This window comes from Narcine bancroftii, chromosome 1 (genome assembly GCF_036971445.1).
Source record: "Narcine bancroftii isolate sNarBan1 chromosome 1, sNarBan1.hap1, whole genome shotgun sequence".
NCBI classification, from domain to species: Eukaryota; Metazoa; Chordata; class Chondrichthyes; order Torpediniformes; family Narcinidae; genus Narcine; species Narcine bancroftii.
Window position 1 is genome coordinate 26,399,805 of NC_091469.1, and position 26,686 is coordinate 26,426,490.

A 26,686-nucleotide genomic window follows, 5' to 3' on the forward strand; every position below is an offset into this window, starting at 1 on the left:
ATACTGGGGGGTCAATGATCTACAATGTTTGGGGACCCCTAAGTTAAGTCATCTTGGTCTAAACTATTGCAGGATTTTGGACCCTTTAATACGAGATTTAATAATGATCAAAAAGCACTCTTCAGGAACAATTGATGGCTTTGGAGAGGGTGGAAAAGTGATTTACTGGAATGGTTCCAAGATGAGGGATTATAGTTTACATGGAGAATCTAGAGTTGATCTGTGGGCAGACAAAGCTCAAGGTAAATGCATTTAAAGAACGGTTCAACGCAGTAAATGAAGTAAAATGGTTTTCAACTGCTGAAGGGTTTACATCAGCAAGAGCTCTGGTCCTGACGAACATGATGGTTTTGGTCTTTGGATTGTTTTGGTACTCTTCGCACAGAATCTTCTTTACTTCAGTCAGCTTGGGGTTCTCATTTGCTGGATCAGCTTCAATTCTCAACAGTTCCTGTCTCTTTGCTGATGAACAAAAACAAGAAAACTGTTTGATGCAGGGGTGAATCAAAAAGACAAAGATGTGTTATTGATGCTTTTAAAACGTGACATCCTCTCATGAAACCTGCTCTGATTTAAGACTTCTCTCCCCCCCCCCCCAAAGTGTTGTTCATGAGAATTTTAATAGTTAACCATTAATGAAAGCTAAATTTAATAGCGTACGATTGTTTGAGTCCTTAAAGGTCCATTTCAATTCATTTTACATTGATGAAAAAATATTTTTGTTGGTAAATATAGGAAAAGGCTTAGAAAGACAAATCAGACACACCATTTAAAACATCTCAGGCTGTGCTGTGGAGGAAGGTGCAGCACGGTCTCCTTGTAACCTGAAAGCATCAATGAACTACGTGACCTGCTCTGTGGCAGCAAGAAGATAGCTGGAACATCCTCTACTGAAATCTGGGGGGTGCTCGCCAAGGCTGCTGGGTGCATGTTGTGGAATGGACAGCTACTGGCAAATGGAGCCTCAGCTGTTGCCTCCTCTCTTGTCGAGGCTGACTCCCCTTGCACCTAAGAACAGTTCATCCATACTGCTACAATTTTCCCACACACTCTTCAAGCCACAATTTGGTGAACAGGCATTTGATGTCACTGGTTGCAAGAAAACGTCAGAAGGCCCTCAAGATAATCAGTTAGAGCAAATAGCACCATCTTAAAATGAAGGCAATGAAGCAACTTTGATTTACTCAGTAACACACATTTAGTTATATATTGAAGGATGATTCATACAGAGCTTGTCCCCTTGCATCCCATCTTTCAGGTCAATAAAAATTGCGACAAATCATAAATCTACCAAGCCTGCCTGATTAAAGCATAGAGAAACCTTTTACCTTCAAATAATGCTGTGAGCACCTGCTCTGTCTCATCGTATCCACCTCCTTTCACATTGGTAAAGAACTGGTCCAGGTAAGCCAGGGCATCTTTGGTGCGCGCATCATCATTGATAATCAGGGCATCATTGTATTTCTAAGGGTGTGAATTGGATACAGTTACAGGAAAAACAGTTAGTGATTATTAGAACCACATAACCAAAGTAGGTAAGGAAACAATCACTTGCCTATCAAGAGGTGAAGAAAGTGCTGAGCATTTAGAAAGTGAACTGTACGTGCTTGTGTAGTGTACTGTGGACTTTTACTGTATACGTCTTAATATTTTAATGTCTTTAAATTGTATTTATGTAAATATGCTCCATGGTCCTGGAGAAATGCCATCTCGTCTTTACTGTGTGAGCATTGTATGAATGATAAATAAAGGTGACTTGTGATCAAAGAGAAGCAATTTGTCTTCATGCAGGGCCTTTAAAGGTGCTGTCCAGAAGGGTTATGAAATAAAAGGCATTTCAAACAAGAAAAAAAAGTTAAGAAATTTAAGAAAAGATTTCAAGGGCTGGGGGATCAAACAGCAGAAAACATGAAAAAGAGTAGCAATATAAAATCAAACAGGTTTAAGTAATGAGTAAATTAGTGGTCTAACTATGTTCATTTTTAAGTGTGTAGCTGAAAAATGTCAAGTAGAGACTGAAAATACTACAATATATGAAAACCATGTTGTTCTTGACACACTCTCACTCTATTAGCTGGGTTATAATACCAGTACAAGCAACACTCACCCGCAAGTGCTCAGTGTAAGTAAAAAGAGTCCGACAAATCTTTCGTTCCTCCTCCATGTCCTTCATTCGAAGAACTTTGCAACTTTTCTGGACTTCGATGATCCACTGCTCATACTTTTGTGATCCACGATTTTGATTCTGGATGTGTGATATATTATCTGTTGAGAACAAAGCTCTGATTGACAAGGCCTACCACTGAGAGGAGAAAGGGTGCATTTTAGAAAGCCACCCTAATCCACATGTCAAGATAATTATTTAGGGGTATGGAGGGACACAAGACAAAGCGAGATTCCCATTCCTATTTTTAATAAAATTAACTATGGTTCAAAAACTACTACAATGAGTAAACAAAAATGGAAATACTTCTTTCACTATAGGAAATGACCTATCAAAAAAAACTATGCAAATGTGAAAACTCCCCGTAAATGTTAAAATCATCCATTTAAGCAACTCCCAAAATGTTAATTCTGAAGCTAAGGCTGAAATCTCACTTAAGTACACCACTTAGGATGTAGATTTTGTTGCATACTTCCATAAGCTGTGAAATGTTGCAGATTACAGAATTAAAAAAAAAGTTTACTGATGTTGTATACTCCCTTGGCCATGTCTTCAACTTGCACCATCATTTGACAAATAATGTCTGCAAATGGATCCTTCTTGCGCTTGTTAACCTCCCGGGTTTCTGCCAAGAAACAACAATATTGAAAAAAGCAGTAGATTTAAGCAGAATTTCAATTTCCCATGCCAATTTGTTTCATTATCTGCATAGAAACACATAATTACTTCAGGTTCCCCATCTCATTGTCAACGTGATTCCAAGTCCTGTTCATAATCACTCTGCCCGCTTCTTGAACAGTGCTTCAGTTTTAATGCTCTCACTTTCAAATCCATCCTTGTCCTCTTCCCTTTCTCTATAACTTCTCCAACTCAGTTACACACTCCTTCCCTCTCTACCTCTTCCACAACAACCATCCCATAAATCCCCAAGTCCTCAATTGCCCTTCAATTTTCCAGGATTTACCAGTAATTACTGCACACATTTTTAGCTGCACACCCCCAACCTCGAGAATTAAACTTCGAGTTATCTACCCTGACATCCCCTTGTATCTCTGTGTATGTAAATTGGATTATACTCAATGTTAAAGGTGTTTTTATATATAGAAATTTTCATTACAATAATAGCTGGGAGCAGCATAGATACTAATTTTTACATGGGTGCTGTTATCTATAGTGTATGAAAGGACTTTGGAAATACTTTCTAGCCAATACCATAACTTGCTGCTGAACACAGTAAGCTTAATGCAGCCATGCTGGTATTTGATTAGAAAGTACTGTAAACCTATTACTCAGACCACATCTTTATTCCTATTTTATATGAAAGTAAAATACATCAAAAGTTGTAGATAATTGGCAAGTGAAGCAGAATAAAACAAAATTAAAGTTTCAGGTGACGGCCTTTCATTAGGACAACTTTGTTAAAAGTTCATTGGCCGGAAGCTTTAACCATTTCTCTCTCTGGACTTGTTGCCTGGATGAAGTGTTTCCAGCATTTTCTGTTTATGTTCCCACTTTGTTGGCAACAAGGAAAAAAGATATAATTTCATCTGTTGTTCACTTTCTGTTCTTGCAATGCGCAGATTTTTTTTCTGTAACATTTGTCTATTAACATGAGATCTAGAAGGAAATTCCAGACAATTAATGCAGCACAGAAACAAGATATTCATTTCCTAGTATCCTCAGATCCTTCTGTTCCTTCCCCTCTCATGCACTTTTCCTGAATCAACTTTATTATTCTCGTCTGTGCCCCAATCTGGGAGACAGGCTTTTTCTGAGTTACCCAAATGATTTATCAACGATAATCGTGTATTGATGGCTTTGGCTCTGGTCATCACCACAAGGAGAGATCTCTCTTTGTCTATCCTATAATACCCCTTCATAGGTTAGCCCTTCCAGAGTTGCATGCAGTTCTTGTTGCCAAGCTATAGGAAGGATGTTTTTAAACTGGAAAAGGTACAGAAGGTTGCTGGGAATTTTCCCCCCCCCCGCCCCCCACCACCCCCGGAGCTTAATAGGTGTATAAAATAATGAGGGGTATAGATAAAATGTCCCTTTCCCCAAAGTAGGGGAGTCTAAAACTAGGGGTATAGATTTAAAATGAAGAGTGGGGGGAATTTTAAAGTTACTTTTTCCACTGAGGATGGTGGGTATATTGAACAAACTGCCAGAGGAAGCTGCAGAGATGAGTTTTCAGCTAAATATATAGATGGAAAAGATTTAAAGAGATATGAGCCAAATGCAGGCAAATGGGTCTTGCTCCATTAGATAAATTGATCACATGAAGGACCTGTTTTCACGTTGGACGGCTCTAAGATTTGCAGGATAACATGAATGTATGAGAGGAGGGTTTGTTGTGGTTGACTGGGCAAACACATTAAAATTAGTGAGAATGGCTAAGATAGCATTAAAAGTAATAAATTTAATGGAAATACCGTATATGCCATTGTTTAGGGTGATCCCTAAACTTAAAATTTTCACCTTAAAATGGGTTGTCCTATACAAAGATGTCGATGAAGTCACAACACCGCCGCCATCTTCAATGCAATCACACGCATGCCCCGTTAGTTGTTTGCAAAGTCTTAGCGCTCCTCTGTGAGGTCCATCCGTCTGCTGTCAGCTCTGCACAGGCGTTAAACGGCCTGATACAGGAGCTGACAGTGGTTTATTTTAAAATATCCAAATAAAACAAACCTTTAAATCAGTGGTTCCCAAACATCACAAGCGCACCCTCTCCCACAAACAAAAGTGGAGGGGGGGGGGGGGTTAGTGGTAGCATTGAGTGGAGTGGGGTGGTGGCGGCAGCAGCACTGAGTAGGGGGTAGTGACGTTAGTGCAACATAGCGGCCACCGAGACCAGATCTCACTATTTATTTTGCTCATTACGGCCTCCCCGAGTCTGGCCAGAAAATGACTGGATGGGTTTCTTCATTAAACTTTGCAGCAGAGTGAATAATAACAAGACTGAAGGTTCGGAACGTCCCCTTTTCCCTCACCGCCTACTTTGGGAATCATTACTTGAAATGATCATTTCTATTAAAATATTGTGATTTGCTTTTTAGCAGCATTCACTGGTCAGTGGTAAGCGCAAGATTTTTTATGGGGGGTGGGGTTAGTCATCTTATTTAAAGGGTATCACTCAAAACCAACATTTTAGGAGGAAATTCCGGGGCCATCCTATCCAGAGTCGTGCTAGACAACGGCACATACAGTATTCATTTAAGGCACAAATATGTAAATGGTAAGTGATTCATTCTTGGATGACAAGGGAAAGTAATGATATTATTGAATCAAAGGAGGAAGCTCCTAGATTTTCCAGAAATAGCAGTGGTCCTGAAGACTGGGAGCATTGACCAAAAGAGGACCAAGCAATTGATGCAGAGAGGCAAGATAGAACATCGTATAAGCAGGAGGAGATGAGGGAGGACACAGAATGACACAGGAAAATTTATAATGGCAAATCAGAAAATAGAAGAGCAAATAAACAATTACTTTGCACCTGTCTTTGGGGAAGACATACAACCAAGATGGTGGCACATGAGGTTAAGCGGCAATTTCAGTTCCTCCCCAACCCACTACTTTGTAACTACAATCAGGAAACTCTCATCAAAATACAAAATGCAAGCAGGATTTTCAAATTAGTGGATTGGATCGGCAAGATTCTGCGGGGTTTAAACTGACTGAAGCAAGGAACACAGAATTTTCCAAACCGTGGAGCAGGTCACGGGACTAGAGACACATGTGAGGCTATCAGAAGCGCTGCTGGAGAAGGCAGAAGCGTGCAAAACAGGCCGATATCAGGGTTAGACTGAGAATTAACTCCCTTCAGACCTGCGCTTCTGACAATCTTACTCTCAAATGTAAGATCGCTGGAGAAGAAAATGGTATACCTGAGGCTGCATCTGATCCAGAGAGAACTGCAAGGCAGCTGTGCTCCAGTGATTACAGAAATGTGGCTCCAGGACACCATTCTAGACTCAGCGATCCAGCTGGATGGCCTTGTCTCGCAGACAGAGACACTGGTGCTTCTGGCAAGACTCAAGGAGAGGAAATATACATTCGCCTCAATGAGAACTGGTGCACCATGTCTCTGTTGTGAAGACCTTCTGATCAGCAGAGATAGAGTACCTCATGGTGAAATACGGACCCTTTTACTTGCCCAGGGAATTCTTGACCACGCTAACACCACAGTCTACATTCTGCCTTCAGCTAATGAGGGCAACGACATGAAGGACGTTATTGTGCCATCTGCAAAGCCCAGACTTCCCTCCCTGACAATGCTCGGATTGTTGCTGGCCAACGTGAAAATGATATTACCACGGTTTCAACAGCGTGTGAACCAGCACCAGAGGAGAGACACCCTGAATCAGGTGTACATTAATGTTCCTGGTGCATACAAGGCTGCACCTCACTGCCACCTCGGATCACAAATCTATCCTGCTAACCCCTGCGTAGAGACCACTGGCAAAGCAAACTAGGTCAGTTCACAGGGAGATCAGGAAATGGCTGGGGGATCAGTGGGATTGGGGGGGGGGGGTGCATAGCAATGCTGCAAGACTGCTTTGAGACCATGGACTGGAGCTGTTTCAGGGAGGTGGCCACCTACAAAGGTCATATAAACATAGAAGAGAACACGAGTTCAGTGATTGGCTACATCAAGAAATGCATTGAGATCAAATAGTTCATAACTAGGGCCAACCAGAAACTATGGTTGGATGCAGCAGTCCAGGCCCTTCTCAGAGGTCGTGATGCTGCCTTCAGGACGGGGGATAGGATCAGCCAGGGCTAAACTCTCCCATGCAATCAGGAAGGCAAAATGAGGTAATCTAATGGGACCATTGTCTGAAGGTGTGCAAAATCCCTTCCACCCTGCACACAGCATCTTTCAGCTGCTCCCGCCGAGGAAAAGATTCAGGAGGATCAGAGCCAGCACCATCAGGCTGAGAAACAGCTTCTTCCCACGGGCAGTGAGATGCTGAACTGCTCACACTAACCATGCAAGACTCTCATTTTACAAAACAACATTGATTTATTTAAAATGTAAACATGGTAACAGGCCATTTCGGCCCACGAGCATGTGCCGCCCAATTTACACCCAACAGGGAAAACCCACAGACACAGGAAGAATGCACAAACTCCCTACAGGCAACATGGGATTCTAACAATGGTCGCGATCGCTGACACTGTAAATAAAGGTGTTGCACTAACCACTAGGCCAACCGGGCCACCCTTATTTTTATAGATATAACACTTGTTCTGCATATGTATTATCTGTCTGTGTATGTGTTATATCTGGTTGTACGTCTGCATGTTTTGCACCGAGGACTGGAGAATGCTGTTTTGTCGCATGATACAATCAGATAGCAATAAACTTGACAATGTTTGCCAGATATTTGGAATCAAGCACCAAGCAAGAATGAGTAACTGAAGGAACTACTATTCATAAAAATAGTTCTAGAGAAGTTATTGAGTTGAAGTTCAAGGACCAAATGAACTACATTCAAGAGTTTTGAAGGAGATGACTTTACAGATGTTGGATGCTCTGGTTATCATTTTTCAGGGGTCTAAAGATTCTGGAATTGTTCTTGTGGATGGAGCGTAACAAGTGTGACTCCACTATTTAAGAAAGGAGGAAGAGGGAGCAGCCAATGTTAGCTGGGATCTTTAAGGAAAGATAGTAAAAGAACTTCTGAAAAGAATGATAGTATTGAGTATGGTTAACATGGATTTCTAAAAAGGTCAATCATGTTTTTCTACTCCAATTCTTTGAGGATGTGACTACATTAAAAAAAGGAATGAATGGATGGGCTGTATTTGGATTTAAGTCCCACCATGCCAGTTAGTCCACAAGGTTAGCGCATGCAGAATCAGGATTGATATTATGGCAAGGATAAAGAATTGATTATTGGACAGAAAACAAAGTGTGGGAATAAAGAGATGTTTTACAGTTTGACAGGCTGTGGCTACGATGTACCACAGGGAGAGGTGCTTGGTCTCAAGTTTTTCACCATCCATATCAAAGAGGGGAGCAAACAGTGTAATGAAGAAATCAAACCAGATGCTATTCTGACCATAAAGGAGGGTGTAAAGAGGTTATAAGCAGAGACAAGCTGAGTGAGCTGAAGTGTGGCAATGTGCAATACAATATGGAAAATTTAGTCATCCATGTCGGTGCACAACAAAAAAGCAGGGTATTTGTTAAATGCTGAGACACTGGCTAGTGTCAAAGAGGCTTGAATGTGCTCGTTTGCCAAGTCATTGAAAGACAACAGTATTGGATACAGATTCCACCCCATTATCTTAAGATAAAGGGAGAGTGGCAAAGATTTGGCAGACAAAGTAATTGAGACAGTAAGACAGTGGTTCTCTACCATTTTTTCACCCACAGACATATTTTAATGCTGACGCAGACCAGCTTATAGTCCACTTCATCAAGTCCAGTATATTTAATCCTTTAGCCTTGCCAATGGTTTTAGCTTCTATTCTTTGCCTTGCTCTCTGACCATAAATGAGCCTAAATGGAACATATTTTGAGAATTTGTTTTGTTTTAGTTATCAAAATTCTTCTTCTTCTTTCTTTCTTTGGCTTGGCTTCGCGGACGAAGATTTATGGAGGGGGTAAAAGTCCACGTCAGCTGCAGGCTCGTTTGTGGCTGACAAGTCCGATGCGGGACAGGCAGACACGGTTGCAGCGGCTGCAGGGGAAAATTGGTTGGTTGGGGTTGGGTGTTGGGTTTTTCCTCCTTTGCCTTTTGTCAGTGAGGTGGGCTCTGCGGTCTTCTTCAAAGGAGGTTGCTGCCCGCCAAACTGTGAGGCGCCAAGATGCACGGTTTGAGGCGATATCAGCCCACTGGCGGTGGTCAATGTGGCAGGCACCAAGAGATTTCTTTAGGCAGTCCTTGTACCTTTTCTTTGGTGCACCTCTGTCACGGTGGCCAGTGGAGAGCTCGCCATATAACACGATCTTGGGAAGGCGATGGTCCTCCATTCTGGAGACGTGACCCATCCAGCGCAGCTGGATCTTCAGCAGCGTGGACTCGATGCTGTCGACCTCTGCCATCTCGAGTACTTCGACGTTAGGGATGAAAGCGCTCCAATGGATGTTGAGGATGGAGCGGAGACAACGCTGGTGGAAGCGTTCTAGGAGCCGTAGGTGATGCCGGTAGAGGACCCATGATTCGGAGCCGAACAGGAGTGTGGGTATGACAACGGCTCTGTATACGCTTATCTTTGTGAGGTTTTTCAGTTGGTTGTTTTTCCAGACTCTTTTGTGTAGTCTTCCAAAAATCAAAATTACAACCTTGTTTTACATATTACCTGTTTATGTATCAATAAAATTTGTCTTTCCCGCAGTGCTGTGGACCATCTGCTGACCACAGAGAGAGAAATACTGCTCCAGTGCTCAGAAGAATGAAGAAAACCTCACTGAAACGTGCAAATTTCTTAAAGAACTTGTCAGGTTATTTGCAGGGATGATGTTTTCCCCTGATTTGCGAAATCTAGAGGATTAGGGCAGAGCAATTAAGAATAAGGGCTAGGCCATTTAAGCCGGTTACAACAAGATTTCTTCAGAGGCCTTTTGGAATTAAACACTAGAAGGCTGTGAGGTTTAGTCATCTTGTTCATTCCAAATGGAGAATGATTTATTCCCTTAATGATTAGAAATCTAAGGATATGGGGACAGAAATGGAAAATAGCATCAAGATAGAAGATCAGCTACGATCTCAACAAATAATGGAGTAAATTCAAGGGCCAGATGGCATATCCCTCTTCCATTCACTATGGTCTTATAAAAGACATGAAGCAGTCTTAAGTATTACACATTGAGCAGAATCTAAACTTCAATACTGGCCATTTAAAATCATGAGCTGTTAAATGCACAGAAAGGTCTTACGTTTCATTGAAACAAAAATGTATTTCTCCAGTTCTTCCACGTTCTTGTTGACGGTTGATATGTTTTCAGCATCAAGATTGGCACAAATGTGCAAAATATAATCCATTGCCTCTCTGACTGAGCAGGCATCCCCAACTCCAATTGATGCTGTTAATCCAACAATCTGTGGAGAAACCAAAAAAATTATATGGCATGGTGATCAAAGGCAAGTCTAGACTTTTCTCTTCCATTTATGACTGATTCAATGCCTTTTCTGTTTTTAGAAAGAAAAAGATCTGAAATGAAATAACCATCTGTCACCTCAGGGCATGTTCTCAGATTTGATACAATTGTGCAAAAGTTTGAACTTGTTACCAAAGTCTGAACTACTACAAACCAAGATTCTGAATGGGAACTTTCCCCATGAGGCATGATTACATGGCCTATTGCTATTAATGGACAAAATTGCCAGGACATTTTTAATTTAACCAAATTGATTTGAATATATTATTTTATTGTGATTTAATTCCCATACTGTAAAAGGGTTGGATGGCTTGGAGTTTGTCAAATTTGTTCAGGAAAGTTTTCTAAATCAATGTATAGAGATATCAACGAGAGAGGATGCAATACTTGATCTCCTTCTAGGGAATGAGACAGGTCAGGTGGCTGAAGGATGTAGGAGAACATTTTGGGTTCAGTGAACATAATGTCATTAGTTTCAAGTTAATTATGGGGAAGGATAGGTCTAGTCCTCGAGTTGAGATTCTAAGTTGGAGAAAGACTAATTCTGTGGAAATGAGAAAGGATCTAGAAAAAGTGGATTGGGATCATAAAGAAACAGAAATTGAGAGCAGGACCAGATGTTCCTCAGGAGTTTGCGGAGGAGCTAGTGGAGTTGTTCAAGTGGACCGGTACGGACTTGAAGGGCCGACATGGCCAGTTTCCGTGCTGTAAACGGTTATATGGTTATGGTTGAGGTTTGAATCTTTTTATTTCCAATTTAATCACATTGTTAACAGTTGGAGTTTTTTTTCAATGTCGGAGACAATCTCCTGGATAGCTGGTATACTTGGGGGGTGGGATTAACAGATACCCAGAACAGTTCTGTGAATGTGTCCATTTTTAATTGGACAGGGTCCTGCCAATCATGAGAACTGCTTTTCTGGAGGTGGAAAGTGACTAAGAGTGGGTTTCAAGGGCTTGCTGACACCAGAAGATCTGGGACCATTCCATTTGGAGTTTAACCTTTCAAAGTCCCACAGCTGATGATGATCAGATCATTTAATTTTATGATGTTAATTAAAGATCAAATATTACTGGGAATAATTCCTTGCCTATTCTTCAAAATAACACTGTGGATTAGAATTATACAGCATGGAACCAGATCCTTCAACCCAACTTGTCCATGCCAATTAAGGACCTTAGTCCATTTGACCCTCGTTTCTTCGAAAACTTTCCTCACATTTAACAATCTAAATGTCTTTAAACTTTCTGGTGCATCTATCTCTATTAGCACATTCCATATATCCCCCTTATATTTCTTCCACTCACCTTAAACTCATGCTTTCCAGTTTAAGCTTTCCCACCTTGGGGTAAAGGTCTGTGACCATCTGCCCTATCCACAACCCTCATGATTTTTTTTCCCAATGTAAGGGAATCTAAAATCTTTGGCTCTATGTGAAGTTTGTGTGTCCTCTGTAATTGCATAGGCTTTTTCCATGTGTAATCATAGTGTGGTCCAGCACAGAAATAGGCCCATCTGCCCATTGCATCCATGCCAAACTTCCTGCCCATCTACATTGATCCCATTTGTCCTATTCAAATATCTGTCCGATCACTCCTGTTTCCTCCCACATCCAAAAACCTTTGGGTTAATCGGTCCCTGTAAATCATCTGCAGCGTGGGATGAGAGGGTTGAAACCTGGAAAGAGTCAATGGGAGTATAACTTTTACATCAACCTGAAGGTGAACACAGAATTCATGAGAATATTGCTGAGAGCAGTGGGCTTGAATTTTAAAAAGAGGCTGGAACTTTTCTCCCTGAAGTATAGGAGGCTGAAGGGGAAGCTAAAGCTTATAAAGGTCCATAAAATCAAGAGGCTGAGATAAGGTAAATAGTTACATTCCTTTTCCGAAGGTATTCAAATCTAAAACTAGGGGGCATAGAAATAAGTCAATTAGGAAAAGATGTTTAAAAAGGGACCGCATGGGGAACCTTCTTCACATAGAAGGTGGTGGGTACATGGAACAAGTTGCCAGAGGAATTGGAGAGGTCAGGGAAAATTGTAATCTTCAAAAAACATTTAGGGAGGTACAGAATGAAAGTGCATAGAGGAATATGGGTTGAATGCGCTAGCTTGGTTGGCGTGGACACGTTGAGCCAAAGTGCTCATTTCCATGCTACGATCCTAATTTGAGTTTATCATTTCCGGGTCGACACTCGCAGCGTCGCACTCCCTCAGCACTTCACAAGTGCAGCAGACTTCTGACTCCTAGAATAGAGTGCTACCAAACAGACTGCATGTACCCATTTGAAAAGCATATAGTTGGGCCCACTTAGACACAAATATTACAAGGAGTTTCTTGGTATTTTAGAAAGCTGTTTGTAAATTTTAAAAAATGGCTTGATGCAAGGGTAAATGTTTTGGAAAAAGTCCTTGTAACACAAACGTTTTGCAACTGAGGGGCCTGAGGTTAATAAATATGCCTCCTTTAAAAACAACTGTTGTTTAAGCTTACAGCAGATTCCATTCATCCAGTCTCCAATGCTTGGTGACCTTGACGATTTTTCCTGCTTAACCAATTCCTCGGTTTTAAAATATTGAGCCTTGCTTTCAAATCCTTCCACTACCCCACCCTCTGTTAACCACCCCAGCCGTACAACTCTCCAAGATTATTCCTCAAATATCACAGAATCATAAAGCATAGCAACAAGCCCTTCAGCCTATCATGTCTACACCATCAAGCCACCATGGACACTTCCCGCATCCCCACTAACCCCACCTCATTTCTCCTGCCACTCAGCTGGGACTAATTTACAACGTCTAATTAACCTACTGACAGCATGTGAGAATAAACTGGAGCACCCGGAAGGATGCTGAGCAAACATGCCAACTCTGCACAAATAACACCTGTGGTCAGGATCAAACCTCGTTCACATGAGCTGTGAGGTCATATAACAATTTTACTTTCTCCATGGGTGATGTGTGTGCTTTCACCTGCCCAAGTCTCCAGTTCTGATTGTAAACTTCTGCACCTCCCTTTCCTTCTCCAGGTTGCACATAAATGTTGTTGGTCATCTGCCTTCAGACCTGACAAATTTCGATGCTAAATTTTGTTTGATAGTTGCTTCTGTAAATTTTGGGACTTTTTGATTCACCGCGACACTGATGAAGATTTGCACCAGGTTTCAAGCTGGTTCACTAGTAGAGAAACAAGGAGGAAAGGAAGGAGCAAACCATTCTATCAGTAAAAACTGAAAATGATGGAAAAAGTAGCATCTGTGGAAGGAGAAACCAGTTAATGTGTCAGTGACCTTCAGAATTGGGGGGTGGGAGGAGTGTGGGTTTAGAATTTTCAAAATAGAGCTGAGAGAAGTGGTGTAGGACAAAAGATTGAATGGGGGGGGGGGGTGTGAAGTAATAAGGAGCATGAGTCCTGCTCATCAGCAAAGCACTTTAAAATAATTGGATGGGAAAGGGATTTAAGTACGATAATAGCATACAAGGATAGATCAATCATCCAGAAGCTGGAAAATTAGAAGGTTCATTTCAGAAAGTTGCAAAGTGCCTGGACAGTCTTTACATCTTGTAAAATTACAAGGATTGGTCCATCCAGTCCTCCCTCACTCTTTCAAAGCATTTTCCTGTTGCAACCATTCTCCTGTTCTTTTCCCGCGCACTGGAAGTTTTCCCTTTCAAACTGCTACTTTTTAGAATCGCAAAAGGTTAGTTCTAAGGTTCTCAACTTTTTTCTGCCCATTCATGTACCACTAAGCATTCCCTATGCCATAATGTGCTTAGTAAGGGATTGCTTAAGGTGGGATGTGAGTGGGAAGGGAAGGTTGAGAAACACTGCTCTAGACCCAATTGTTACTGAAGTATTTTGCTTGACAAAAATTGTCATTGGCCCATTTCCTTTGGAGTTATGAAACATGCACAAAATGAGTCAATTAGGAATGATTAAAACAGTGGTTTTCAACCTTTTTCTTTCCATTCACATACCATCTTAAACAATCCCTTACTAATCACAGAGCACCTATGGCATGGGGAATACTTAAAGTGGTATGTGAGTGGAAAGAAAAAGGTTGAGAACCACTGGGTTAGTCTGCAGGCTATCAAGAAGGCAAGTTGAGGGTTGGCTTTCAATGCTAGAGGGATTGAATTTAGGAACAGAGAGGTTATGCTGCAACTTAGAAGGTACTGATGAGACCACATCTGCAGTACTGCTCACATTTCTGATCTCCTTATTTGAGGAAGGATGTATGGACTTTGGAGGTGAATGTTGATTCCAGAGATGAGAAGGTTGGCCTATGAGGAGAGATTGAACTGTCTGGGACTGCATGCACTGGAATTTAGAAGAATGAGAGGGGATCTTTTAGAACCATATAAAATTATGAAATGAATAGATAAGATAGAGGTAGGCAAGTTGTTTCCATTGGTGGGGAAGACTAAAATTATGGGACACAGCCTCAAGATCCAGGGTAGTAGATTTAGGGCGGAGATGATGAGGAACTACTTTTCCCACAGGGTGATGAATCAGTGGAATTCACTGCCCATTGAAGCTACCTCAGTATATACATTTAAGACAAGGTTGGATAAATTTTTACATTGTAGGAAAATAAAAGGATATGGGGAAAAGGCAGGTAGGTGGAGATGAGCCTATTCTCAGATCAGCCATGAACTCATTGAATGGCGGAGCAGGCTTGACGGACCAGATGGACTACTCCTGCTCCTATTTCTTATGAAGCACAACTGAGCTTGTTCCATTGACCTTTCAGCACACTGTGTAATGTAAAACCGCTTCTTAATCTTATTTTTTTTCATTTATTTACCATAACGGTACCGCTCATCTCCAGTGTCACTCTACTCAAACCTCCTCCTCCTTTATCTCCGAAGTCTCAACATCCTCCTAACAGTACAGTGGCTAGAATTGGATGCAGTATATATGCTGGGATCAATCAAGTGTTTCAGAGTACTAGCATTTTTTTTTGTTTTTATACATCTTAATCAATGAAGTAAATATCAGAAGAAAAACCCTGAAAATTCTGAAAGCTTAACCTGTGGTAAGGTAATCGGTCTTGTGCCCATTTTAACATCCAAATATTCCTTCATTAAAACATTGTATGGGTGACTTTTAGCTGTATTGTGGCATTCATCAAATATTAGGAGGGTGAAAATGGAAAGCGAGGATATCTTGCCACATTTGAGACAATTTAGCAAAATCTGTGGTGTCAGGATGATAATATCGTTCTTCTTGATGAGCATCTCCACTGGTGAAGTGGCCATCACATCACCGCATATTCCACGAACTTCAAAGCTGGAAGATAAAGATTGATGCACCATTAACCTAACATGATAAAGGAATCGAATGGTGACCACACCTTATCCCAACCACTTACATCAATGGAACAAACTGAATAACAAAAATAAGAAAATATATATTGTAATATATGAAAGTCTAGTGAAATAATGGTCGGCACAGATTAGAAGTGCCGAATGGCTTGCTTTCTGTACTGTAGCATACTAAGTGCCACTGGTGAGTGCCTAAGTTTTTTTTCTGGTTCTCTCCAGGAGTTGCTGGCAGAGATTCAGCCTCTGATGTGCAGAACCCAACAAGGTTGCAGAGGAAAAGGAAGTAAAAATGTTTCTCTGAAAAGAGTATAGGTATGAAATAAAAATCAATGGGTGAAATCCCTGGAGACACAAGGGAAACCCATATTCTAAAAGGGCTTGGAAAGTAAGAATTTCTTAAGTATGTCCATGAAAGTTTTATTCAACAATATAAACAGGCTCCTACTAGAGAAGGTGCTACATTGGACCTACTATACGGGAACAAGGTAGGATAAGTGACTGAAGTGTTAGTAGAGGAGCACTGGATAATGATAATGAGTTTGTTGTTAAATACATCAGTAAAATGTACACATGCACCAAAATTCTTCCTTGCTGCAGCCAAACAGGCACTTTGTAAAAGAAAAACTCAAATAGTATACATTAAATTAAACTAGTGACTATAATTCTATTAGTTTTAAAATAGTTCTGGATAAAGAAAGGACTGATCTACAAGTTAAAGTCCTAAAACGAGGCAAGGCTGATATTGAAGTCATTAGATAGGAACTTACACCGGTTGATTCTGAAAGGCTAAGAGTAAGATGAAGAAATGGGAGGATAAAGAGAACTCAGGGACAGAAAGTTCCTATTAGAGTGAAGGTCAAGGTTGGCAAGTTAGGGAATCCTGGTTGACAAATGATAATGATGCCCTGGTCATAAAAATGGAGGTACGTGCTGAATATAGGGGGGGGGGGGGATATTAAAAAGAGAAAGGTAACTAGGTAGTGGAAGATCAGCATGGTCATCTCTGTGTGGAGAGTCAGGAGATGGATAAGGCCTTGCATAAATATTTCTCATCTGTATTTACTGTAGAAAAACTTATGGAGGCTGAGAAAATGTGGCAATTGAGAAGTGACATTTTGGAATCTATCCACATTACAAAAGCAGTGCTAACAGTCTTAATGCATATCAAGGAACCCACGAACTGACCAAGTGTTTCCTCAGTCATTGTGGGAAGCTGTGAAGAAATTGCGAGGACCTGGCAAGGATACCCTCATCAGCCATGTACGACGTACTGGAAGATGGCTAACATTGTCCGTCTATTTAAGAAGGGCTACAAGGACAAGCCAGGGAACTACAGACTGGTGACCCCGATATCTGTGTTGTATAACTTAACTGGAGGGGATTCTGAATGACTGGATCGACATGAAGTTGCATAGGCAGGGTCTAATAAGGGCAAGTCAGCATGTGGGAAATCACATTTTACAGGGTGTTTTTTTGGTGGTTACCCAGAGGATTGATGAAGGGAGGCCAGTGGATGCTATCTATATTGACCTGAGCAAAGTGTTTTACAAGGTCCTGCATCTTAGGCTGGTCCAAAAGGATTGATCACATGGAATCCAAGGTACACCAGCCAATTGGATTCAAAATGATTTTGGTGGTAGGAGACAGAGGGTAGTAGTGGAGATGGTTTCTCTGGCAGTGTAGTTAACGCTATTAGCGAGTTTGCAAGTGACAGCAAAATTAGCAGTATGTATAGTGGAAAGTGAGGAAAGTTGTCTGAGTTTACAAAAGGATATTGACCCCCAGGGGATCAATAAATCCCAGGGGGTTAAAAAAAAAAAAGGGTCACTAATATACCGGGGGGGTTGATTTTAAAATAGCGCCTCCCCCACTCCCCGCCCGGCCCAGCACAGCTGCTGCAACCCCCCCCTTACCTGTCATGAACCTTTGTGCACCGCCGTCACACTTCCCGCTCATTGCGCATGCGCCATCTGCCACTTTGAACATCACCATCACATTTCCTCCCTCATCGTACAACTCATCCCAATAACTGCCATTTTTCCCTATCTGCCTGTTCTTCGACACAAACTTCCTACCAGCTTGTGCGCCAAACGCCTCTTCCTCTGCCTTTTCAATTTGGTTCCCATCCCACTGCAAATCTAGTTTAACTGCCCCCTCCAACAAATGGTAGGGTACTGGAGAGAACTGTGGAACAAGACCGAGGGATACAGGCATCTGGTTATCTAAAAGTGATGTCCGAAATAGATGGTGGTTAAGAAGGTGTTTGGCACGCTTGCTTTCATCAGTTAGTCGATTAAGTAAAGGAGCAAGCATGTCAGGTTACACGTGTACAAGACATTGGGAATTACCATACTTGATGAATTGTGTCCAGGTTTGATTGCCCAATTATAGGAAGCTTCAATGGTGAGGAAATGATTCATGAAAATGTTATTGGGACTGGAGGCTGCACAAGCTGGGATTTTTCTTCCTGGAGCATTAGAAATTGAAGGCATAGATAAGGTTGATAGTCACAGCCTTTTTTTTGCAGGAGAGGAGAATATAAAACTAGAGGACATATATTTAAGATGAGGTAAAATATTTTTACAAGTGACCTGGTGGGCACCTTTCACACACAAGAGTGGTAGTTATGTAGAATGAATTGCCAGAGGCAGGTACAATTGTAACAATTGAAAGACATTTGCAAAGCATGTGGATAGGAAAGGTTTAGAGGGTTATGGGCCAAAGGCAGGAAAACAAGACCAGATTGGTACACAGTTTAGAAATTGATCAACATGGATAGGTTGGGCCAAAGAGCCTGTTTCCTTAATGTTAAATTATGACATGAGCAAAACAACTATCTTCTTGAGGAACTCTGCAACTAGTAGAGGTTATGTTAATATAAGTTACGTTAGCAAAGTTGTATAATGAGATTACTATGCATAGTTCAGCATTCTACAGAATTCAATAAAAGGCATGGAGCACAAGAAAAACTGCGATTCTATTAGAAGATTACAGCAATTGGAATAGACTGAACAAGTTGTTTAATTTGATAAATAACTATGAGGATTTCAAAAATCTTGAATAAAATGTCCAAAGACACTTTCCACTTATGCAAGATTCCAAAAATGTAATTTGTCACATCTTCTTTACTCAGAGAGGGGTCAAAAGGGGAAATCACTATTGTACATGTAGTTATATAACAGCTTAGATGCTTTCAAAGGGCAAGGAAATGAGTAAATGAGGGAAGAGAGAGGCGAAGATGAAGGAGGGCAAGACTCGTGTGGAGTCTTATCACCAGTGGTTGGTGCAAGTGCTTCGTTTTAAGGCTTCAGGTTATTTGCCATCCCTTAAAAGGAATAGATAAAACAAGAGATAGTGTTAGGTCTGCTTTGTTCATGAATGAGTGAGACAAACACCAGACTGAGTCGAAATCAGGGTTCTTTGTTCTTTATTACCGGATTGTAACACTTGCGACCAACCAGGTTAGTCGGAGAATGCATTCTGCCGTTATCAGCAAAATGGTGATTTTTTATACCCTTGGATACATGCTTAGAACATCATCATATCATTACTTGTCCAATGACTAAAACTGTTGCTATCCTTTCCCTGCTAGCTTCCTGCCTCTCAATCCATCAATGTCTCTCTTATCTTGTAAGTACAAGGATGCATTCACATCTTGTTACTGCCCCGTACATTCCCATCTCATGATGTTTTACCTTACAATAGTGATGCCAACAATGGGTTGAGCTGCAGCCATTTCTAGTCATACCTGGACACCTTGAAGTGGTTCTTAAACAAATCCAACTGCTGCTGAAAGACAGGAACCGTTGTGGCCAAAAAGCCAACTTTCCGAATCTCCCCTTCGGGCCTATTCATCAGGTGATTCTCAGTGATGTGGAGGGCAACAATAGTTTTCCCAGACCCTTAAGAAGGAAGTGAAAAAAACCTATTTATCTGACAGAACACCATTCTTACCAGCATGGCCAAGCTCTCTCACAAGCATGTGAGCTATACTTAATAGCTTCCCCTATAGATAAGGAACCATGTGCATGGCAGAGTTCCCTCAATGTGCTGCACCATAGAAGGGTTAGTGCCAGTGGCTCCCCCATGACCTCTGAGCCCCAGAACCATGGCAACCAGTTCCACATGGATACAGCAACAATAAAATATGAGACAACTGAAAGTGAAATCACTTCCAATAAAGAGCACGGAATCATTATCCCAGTGCAGTTTGTGAGTTGAAACTTGCTGTAGGAACCATAAATTATGTTTCTTACATTGTGCAACTGTCTGCCTTTCACTATCTGTGAAGCATTCTGACCCAGCAAAAGGGGACCTGTATAAAGTCCTCTCTCTCCTGTCTGTGAGGAAAACTGCTCTCCTTATCAGCTCGGGCCAATATATGATCTGTATGCTTGGCATATTGTTGTCACTGGAATTAATTCACTCCACCACACTGGATATTCCAAGGTAACTAGAGATGGGCAATAAATGCCAGCTTTCTTAATGATGTCCACACCACAATAGTCATATGTTTTTAAGTTTTGTTTCAAGGACTCCGAGCAAATTATCAATCCAACCTGCCAGCACTGTGGCCAGAAAACACCTTTACCACAAAGAAACAACAGCTTCCATTCTAAGAAATCTGCAGGCTGATCAATTTTCATTTTACTCATTGTATTTCATGAAATTACACCAACTCCCAGAAAATGGTCAACAAGTGAAAATTAAGGTTTGGGGAGTAAAATGATGCAGAGTAGGAGGTAGACATGATTCACAGAGCTCCCGAGATATGTGAAAATGGTCAAAAAAACAGAAAAACGACAGAAAAATCAGCTAATAGTTTAAAACTTAAAAACATGGGGAAAAAAGAAAAGAAAAAGACAATTCAGGAAGAAAGTGACCCAGAGGCACCTCATGGTAAAGAAAATGGCGGGGCCGGTTCGAGGCACCCGCGTGAAGAAAAAAACGACTTACCTGTTCGGGCTGCCGGGTTGGAGGACAACAGGAAGAGTGTAGGCATCACTGTGGGAGAGTGATGCCTGCATGATGCAGTGAGACCCATGGGAGTCAACAAGAATGGGCCAAGAGAGGCAGCGAGAGGGAGAATATCAACAAGGAGGCCTTGCCAGCAACCATGGAGCAGCCCCACGAGCAGCGGAAGCGACAAAGCGACAGCAGCAGTGCGAGCGGCTGCGGCGGCAGCCACAGTGGTGGGAGTAGCAATGGCGATAGGCCCCACAGACAGACATAAGAGCGGGTGGAGAGGGGTGGCACAGGAGAGACTGTGGAGGAGGCAGGTGACCCCGACCATGCATCCCAAAATGGGGGGTGGAGGTTCAGGCTGCACCAGGAGAACGGCCTTACCTGCACCCCAGAGGCAGCAAGGTGGCGGTGATAACAAGGTCAGTAACGACAGCAGCAGTGGCGATGGCAGTACATCGGGAGGCAGCGTCAGGAGTAATACGGAGGGAGAAGGGAAGAGAAGCTGATCTTAAGAGTGAAGCAACAGCAGTAAGAGCTTGGGGAAAGGGCCCATAAAGTCTTGTCCTGGCAGGTGAGGGTGGATGAAGTCTTGAGGACAATTAATGCAATTCAAATGGGGGAAGGCAAGATTTCATGCAAGCCAAAATAAATAAATGATTCACTTAATAAGTTCTGTAAAGAACTTCATAAATCAGATGGGAGGGACCCTGCCAAAATAGATGATTTTTTGCTTTCATTGGAACTACCAAGTTTGGATCAGGAGGATTGAGAGGAGTTAGGCGCTTCCTTCTCTAGAGAAGAGATTGAACATTCTTTGAGCACTCTGCAGGCAGGTAAATCACCGGGAGAGGATGGTTTCCCCATCTAATTTTATAGAAAATTTGAAGATCTTTATTGCCCCTCCTTTTGAAGGTGGTGGATCAGGTGGCGGAGACACATATCCTCCCGTAATCTTTTCAAAAGCAATCATTACTATGATCCCCAAAAAAAGACAGAGATCCATTGAAACCCTCCTCCTATAGGCCTATAAATATTGAATGTAGATTATAAAATTATAGCAAAAACATAGGCCAATAGGTTGGTGAAACATCTGCCAAAATTTGCAAACTCGGATCAGGATGAATTTGTTTAAAAGAGGCAATCAGCGGATAATGTAGCAAAATTGAAGAGCCTGGGGAGAACCTGGGAGTGGCCATATCCTTGGATGTGGAGAACATCTTTGATGGATTGGAGTGGGATTTTCTTTTTAAGACACTGGAGAAATTTGGACTGGGTCAAACATTTATCAATTGGGTAAGGACATTGTATTATAAACCCCAGGCTAAAATCATCACAAATGGGCAGGTGTCTCCAGTGTTCCCACTGAGTAGATCTAGTAGGCAGGCCTGCCCACTGTCCTCACTTTTGTTCATGCTAGCTATTAAACCACTGGCAGAAAACATTCAGCGGGACCCAAACATAAAGGGTGGAGCGGGTGGAACACAAATTCAACTTGTTTGGTGGAATTGGATGGGGGAGATGGAGGGGAGGGGGTCATCGGCCAGACTGAGGACCATACTGAAGGTTTACAGGAAGGTCTCCAGGAACAAGATTAATCTGGATAAAAGCAAAATCATGCCTTTGACCAAAGGAGATTATAGATCCTATCCACGATAGAGCCAATTCATGTGGCCATAGGAAGGTATTAAATACCTAGGGATAAGAGTGGATAAAGACCTAAGCAATATATACCCTTTGCTCTGCAAGATCGAGGAGGTCCTGGTTAGATGGAAAACACCATAACGTTGATGGGCAGAATTAACTGTGTAAAAATGAAGGAGGTGCCAAGACTACAACATCTTTTTCAAATGCTGCCCATTTCGTTGCCCCAGTATTTCTTTAAAATGCTCAATGAATGTGTCAAAACCTTTTGTGGAATGGTAAGATGTTTAGAGTCTTCATGAAAAAGTTAACATGGGAATGTAAATTGGGGGGCTTAAAAAATGCCATTTAAAAAAAATACTACTGGGCGTCCCAGGCGAGGTTTGTTGCCTCACTTTTTTGAGCGAGAGGTCCCCTTCTTTGTCCCAAATTGGGTTACATGCAGAAAAACGTACACAAATGGATACCAAATTAATTTTGAAAAAAGATAAACCCATAATAAAATATATGTGCCAGAAAAAAAAAAATCAACGTATTGGATTGAAGGTGGGGTTATCTCCTAAAATGCCCTTGACCCAAACAATTTAATAGCCATGACTCTAAGCAATAAGATCCTGGACATTTGGTGCCGGAAGGGAATCACATGTATCGAGGATTGTTACTATCAAGGGCACTTCATGTCATATGAGCAGTTGAGGGACTAAATAAGAGTTATCGAATAGAACATTCTTCTGTTTTCTGCAATTACAATCTTTCCTAAGGGACAAACTTGGATCAGCAATTACTCTGCCTGACTGTAGTGACATAGACTCTAATTGGAAAGGGGATTGTGTGTAAATTTATCTCTAAGATGTATTCCATAATCCAAAAGGGAAGGCCCGAAGCCGGGCTTACTTCGGTTAAGGGAAGATAAGAATTGGAAGTGGGCATAACAATTGATGAACGATGGTGGGAAGATTTGTGTTTGAATAGTCTGATGGGAATTGTTAATGCCAGACACATGCTGGTGCAGTATAATTTCTTGCATCAGTTATACCTCACACCGATAAAATTACACAATTCAAAGCCATTAAATTTCGGAAATGTGCTTTAGGTGCAATGTGGAGGTTGGAACCTTTGTCCACACCACTTGGCTGTGTACAAGGGTGAGATTCTTCTGGGAAGACCTGGGGACACTGAAAAAAATTACAAAGGTGGCTTTTCCACAGTATCCAGAGCTGTACCTTCTAAGGGATATTGGGGAAGTACAATTTAGACTGTCCAAACACCAAATTCAGTTTGTAAGCTCGCCTTGTCAGTAGCCAGTAGTCAGTACGTGAAAGTCTGACTCCCAGCTAAATATCGCACGATGGAATATGGAAATACAGGGTTGCATTCCCTTGGAGAAAAATCACCTATAATTTACGGAAGAGATGTGACACATTTGTTAAAGTGTGGCAACCGTATCTGAGGCACATAGGTGCACAGATATAATTCACACACCCCCCTACCCCCACCCCAAATAAGAGAAAAGAAACAACCCGTCCCAGCAGGTAAAGAATTAAGAGTATGAAATGAGGAATGTGGCGCAGACGATGTGTGTTTTTTGCCCCTACCTGTTTTTATTTAATATTAGAGGTCGTCTAGCTTCGAGGAGGATCGTTGTCTTTGACAGTATCTAAGTGGTTTTTGTATATTTGTATTTTTAGATTTTGGTATTTGTATAATTTAAGGAATAGGGAGGGGAGGGTGTAAGGAGGTGTAAATAAGGACTCTGTAAATCATATTACATGAAAAGAGAATGTAATACTTTGTAATTGGATATGAATGTGTCTTTGGAAAATCAAAAATAAAATATTCAAAAAAAAGTGAAAATTAAGGTTTAAGATATGGATGATATTCTAATAATTCCTCAAACTCTGGAATCATTCATTCACAAATCATGCATTTAAACATAGCCCCAAGTTTTCAAATTTGACACAGCCAGATTATTAAAACAGCTAAAATAGATTATAAAGGAACACACGTACATAGAATTTGTTTGGGTAAGAATTACAGAGCTCAGCACCTCATTGGTTCAAGCAATTTCTCCCAAAGGTGAAGCTATTTAAAATAAGGAAGTAGGTAAGAGTGCAAGAGGTAAGATAGACAACAATTATTCATCCTATTATTGTACCTGTAGGAGCACAAATTACAGTATTGTCTCCTGCGACTGCAGATTCTGCCAGCTCCTTTTGATAAGCTCTCAATTCTAGATCTTCAATGACATTTGAATATTGTTTATAGTTTTCTATAAAAAATGAAACACAAGTGCAGTTTAAGAAAATGAATTAAGAGTTATAGAGGCAGACTTATTTACCAAGGTGAGTCAATTTCCGTTTCAAAACAGAATCCTTTGCAGCTGCTACTTAACTCAGCATAAGTAACTATTTAGCAGATTCAAACAAAAATATTTTCCAAAGTAGTTCTCTGAGATGAGCTCCCAATCCCATTTCCCTGGATTTCAAGATGTATTCTTTGTACATCCAGGAAACCTCATAACTCCAGATGTCGTGAGGTGTCCATATTATCATCTGGAAGATGTGCCAGAGATATTTCCCTTCAGTGATGGAGGATCTTCTTTTTAAATACAGCACTCTTTATTTGCCTTTGTGCTCCACAGTTTTAAATTGGTAATCAAATAATTCACATATACTGGTAATGAAAGTGTACATTCGAGAGTTTATTCAACATTTTTGGGTTGATCACATAGAACTTTTTATACATAGTCCCCTTTTTGCAGGGCACCATAATGTTTGGGACTTTGGGCTTCACAGGTGTTTGTGATTACTCAGGTATGTTTAATTGCTTCATTGGTGCAGGTATAAGAGAGCTAGGCTTGCTTCAAAGTTTTTCATCACCTTTGGTGCCTCTAGTTGCCATTTTTTAACAGTGGAACAGAATTGTGCCAATTAAAGACAAATTAGCCGTTATGAGGTTGAAAAACAAGAATAAAACAGTAAGAGACATCGCCCAAACCTTAGGATTATCAAAATCAACAGTTTGGAACATCATTAAGAAAAAAGAGCACATTGATGAGCTCAGTAATTTCAAAGAGACCGCTATTCCAAGGAAAACCTCCACTGCTGATGTCAGAAGAATTCTCATCACAAGGAAGAAAAATCCAGAAAACGTATGTCCAACAGATCAGAAACACTCCTCAGGATGCAGATGTCGATATGTCAATGACTGCTGTCCACAGAAGACTTCATGAACAGAAATACAGAGACTACATTGCAAGATGCAAACTATGGCAAAGGTGGTATGCTTTGGATCTTGGGCAGTTCCTTTACGCCTCCACACTTTGCCTTTGCCATCTCTCTGACACAGATTAATCATGCTCTCCTCTGTCCACAAGACCTTTTTCCAGAATTCTGAAAGCTCTTTTAAACACTTCTCAGTAAACTGTAATCTAGCCATTCTTTCTGGGGATAACTAGTGGTTTCCATCTTGCAGGGTAGCCTCTGTATTTCTGTTCATGAAATCTTCTGTGGACAGTAGTCATTGGATATAGCTCCTGAAGTGTGTTTCTGATCTGTCTAACATGCGTTTGGGGATTTTTATTCTTTATAATGAGAACTCTTCTGTCATCAGCATTGGAGTCTTCCTTGGCCACCAGTCCCTTTGCTCACCAGTTCGTTTTTTCTTCTTAATGATATTCCAAACGCTTGATTTTGGTAATCCTATGGTTTGGGCGATGTCTCTTATTATTTTATTTTTCTTTTTTTCAGCCTCATAATGACTTCTTTGACTTTCATTGGCATGACTCGTGTTAAAAAATGGCAACTACAGATTCCACAGGTGATCAAAAGCTTAGAAACAAGCCTAGTTCACTTATACCTGAACCAATGGAGTTATTAAACATACCTAAGTCCTCACAAACACCTGTGAAACCAAATGTGCCAAACATTATGGAGCCCTGAAATGGGGGAACTGTGTACAAAAAGTGCTGTAATTTCTACATTGTCAAATCAAAATGTATACAAAAAATCTTGAATAAAATTTGGAATGTACACTTTAATTTGATTACAAATTTAAAACTGTGGAGCACAGGGGCAAATAAAGAAAAAATGTGTCTTTGTCCCAAACAAAACTGTATATGCTGTATGACTTGTTGAACATTTCCAATATTTTCAGGCCACTTTTTTAAAAATTCCTCATTGGCCACCTCCTTATGCAGTCCTATCCCATATTACAGAAAAGGTAAAGCTGAACCATCCATGGAAGCTAATTATTTCCCCTCATTTATCGGGAAGGCATCCCAAAATCAAAAGAGAATTAAGCTACTTAAAGCAAAGTAGACAAAAAATGCTCAACAAATCAGACAGCAACCATGAAGAAAGATATTACAGGTTGGAGAACTCTCAATTAGTGGGAAAAGTTGATTCAACCAATTCTGAGAAGTGGAGAGAACAAAAGATAATGTCTGTGATAAGGTCAGAGAGATAAAACACA

The 26,686-nt window shown here is 41.0% G+C and overlaps 1 protein-coding gene across 4 annotated transcripts in view; it reads right to left on the bottom strand.

Moving 5' to 3' along the window:
* Positions 1-26,686, bottom strand: part of rigi (RNA sensor RIG-I) — a 109,460-nt gene that overhangs the window by 13,904 nt on the left and 68,870 nt on the right. For all 4 annotated transcript variants that reach the window (XM_069922866.1, XM_069922862.1, XM_069922870.1 and 1 more), the window contains 8 exons: positions 24,369-24,482; positions 19,356-19,509; positions 15,314-15,572; positions 10,056-10,218; positions 2,688-2,789; positions 2,108-2,265; positions 1,329-1,464; positions 314-462 (listed from right to left, as the gene is read on the bottom strand). In XM_069922866.1, the coding sequence (XP_069778967.1) occupies positions 314-462; positions 1,329-1,464; positions 2,108-2,265; positions 2,688-2,789; positions 10,056-10,218; positions 15,314-15,572; positions 19,356-19,509; positions 24,369-24,482 (1,235 nt within the window). The remainder of the gene's footprint in view (positions 1-313; positions 463-1,328; positions 1,465-2,107; positions 2,266-2,687; positions 2,790-10,055; positions 10,219-15,313; positions 15,573-19,355; positions 19,510-24,368; positions 24,483-26,686) is intronic.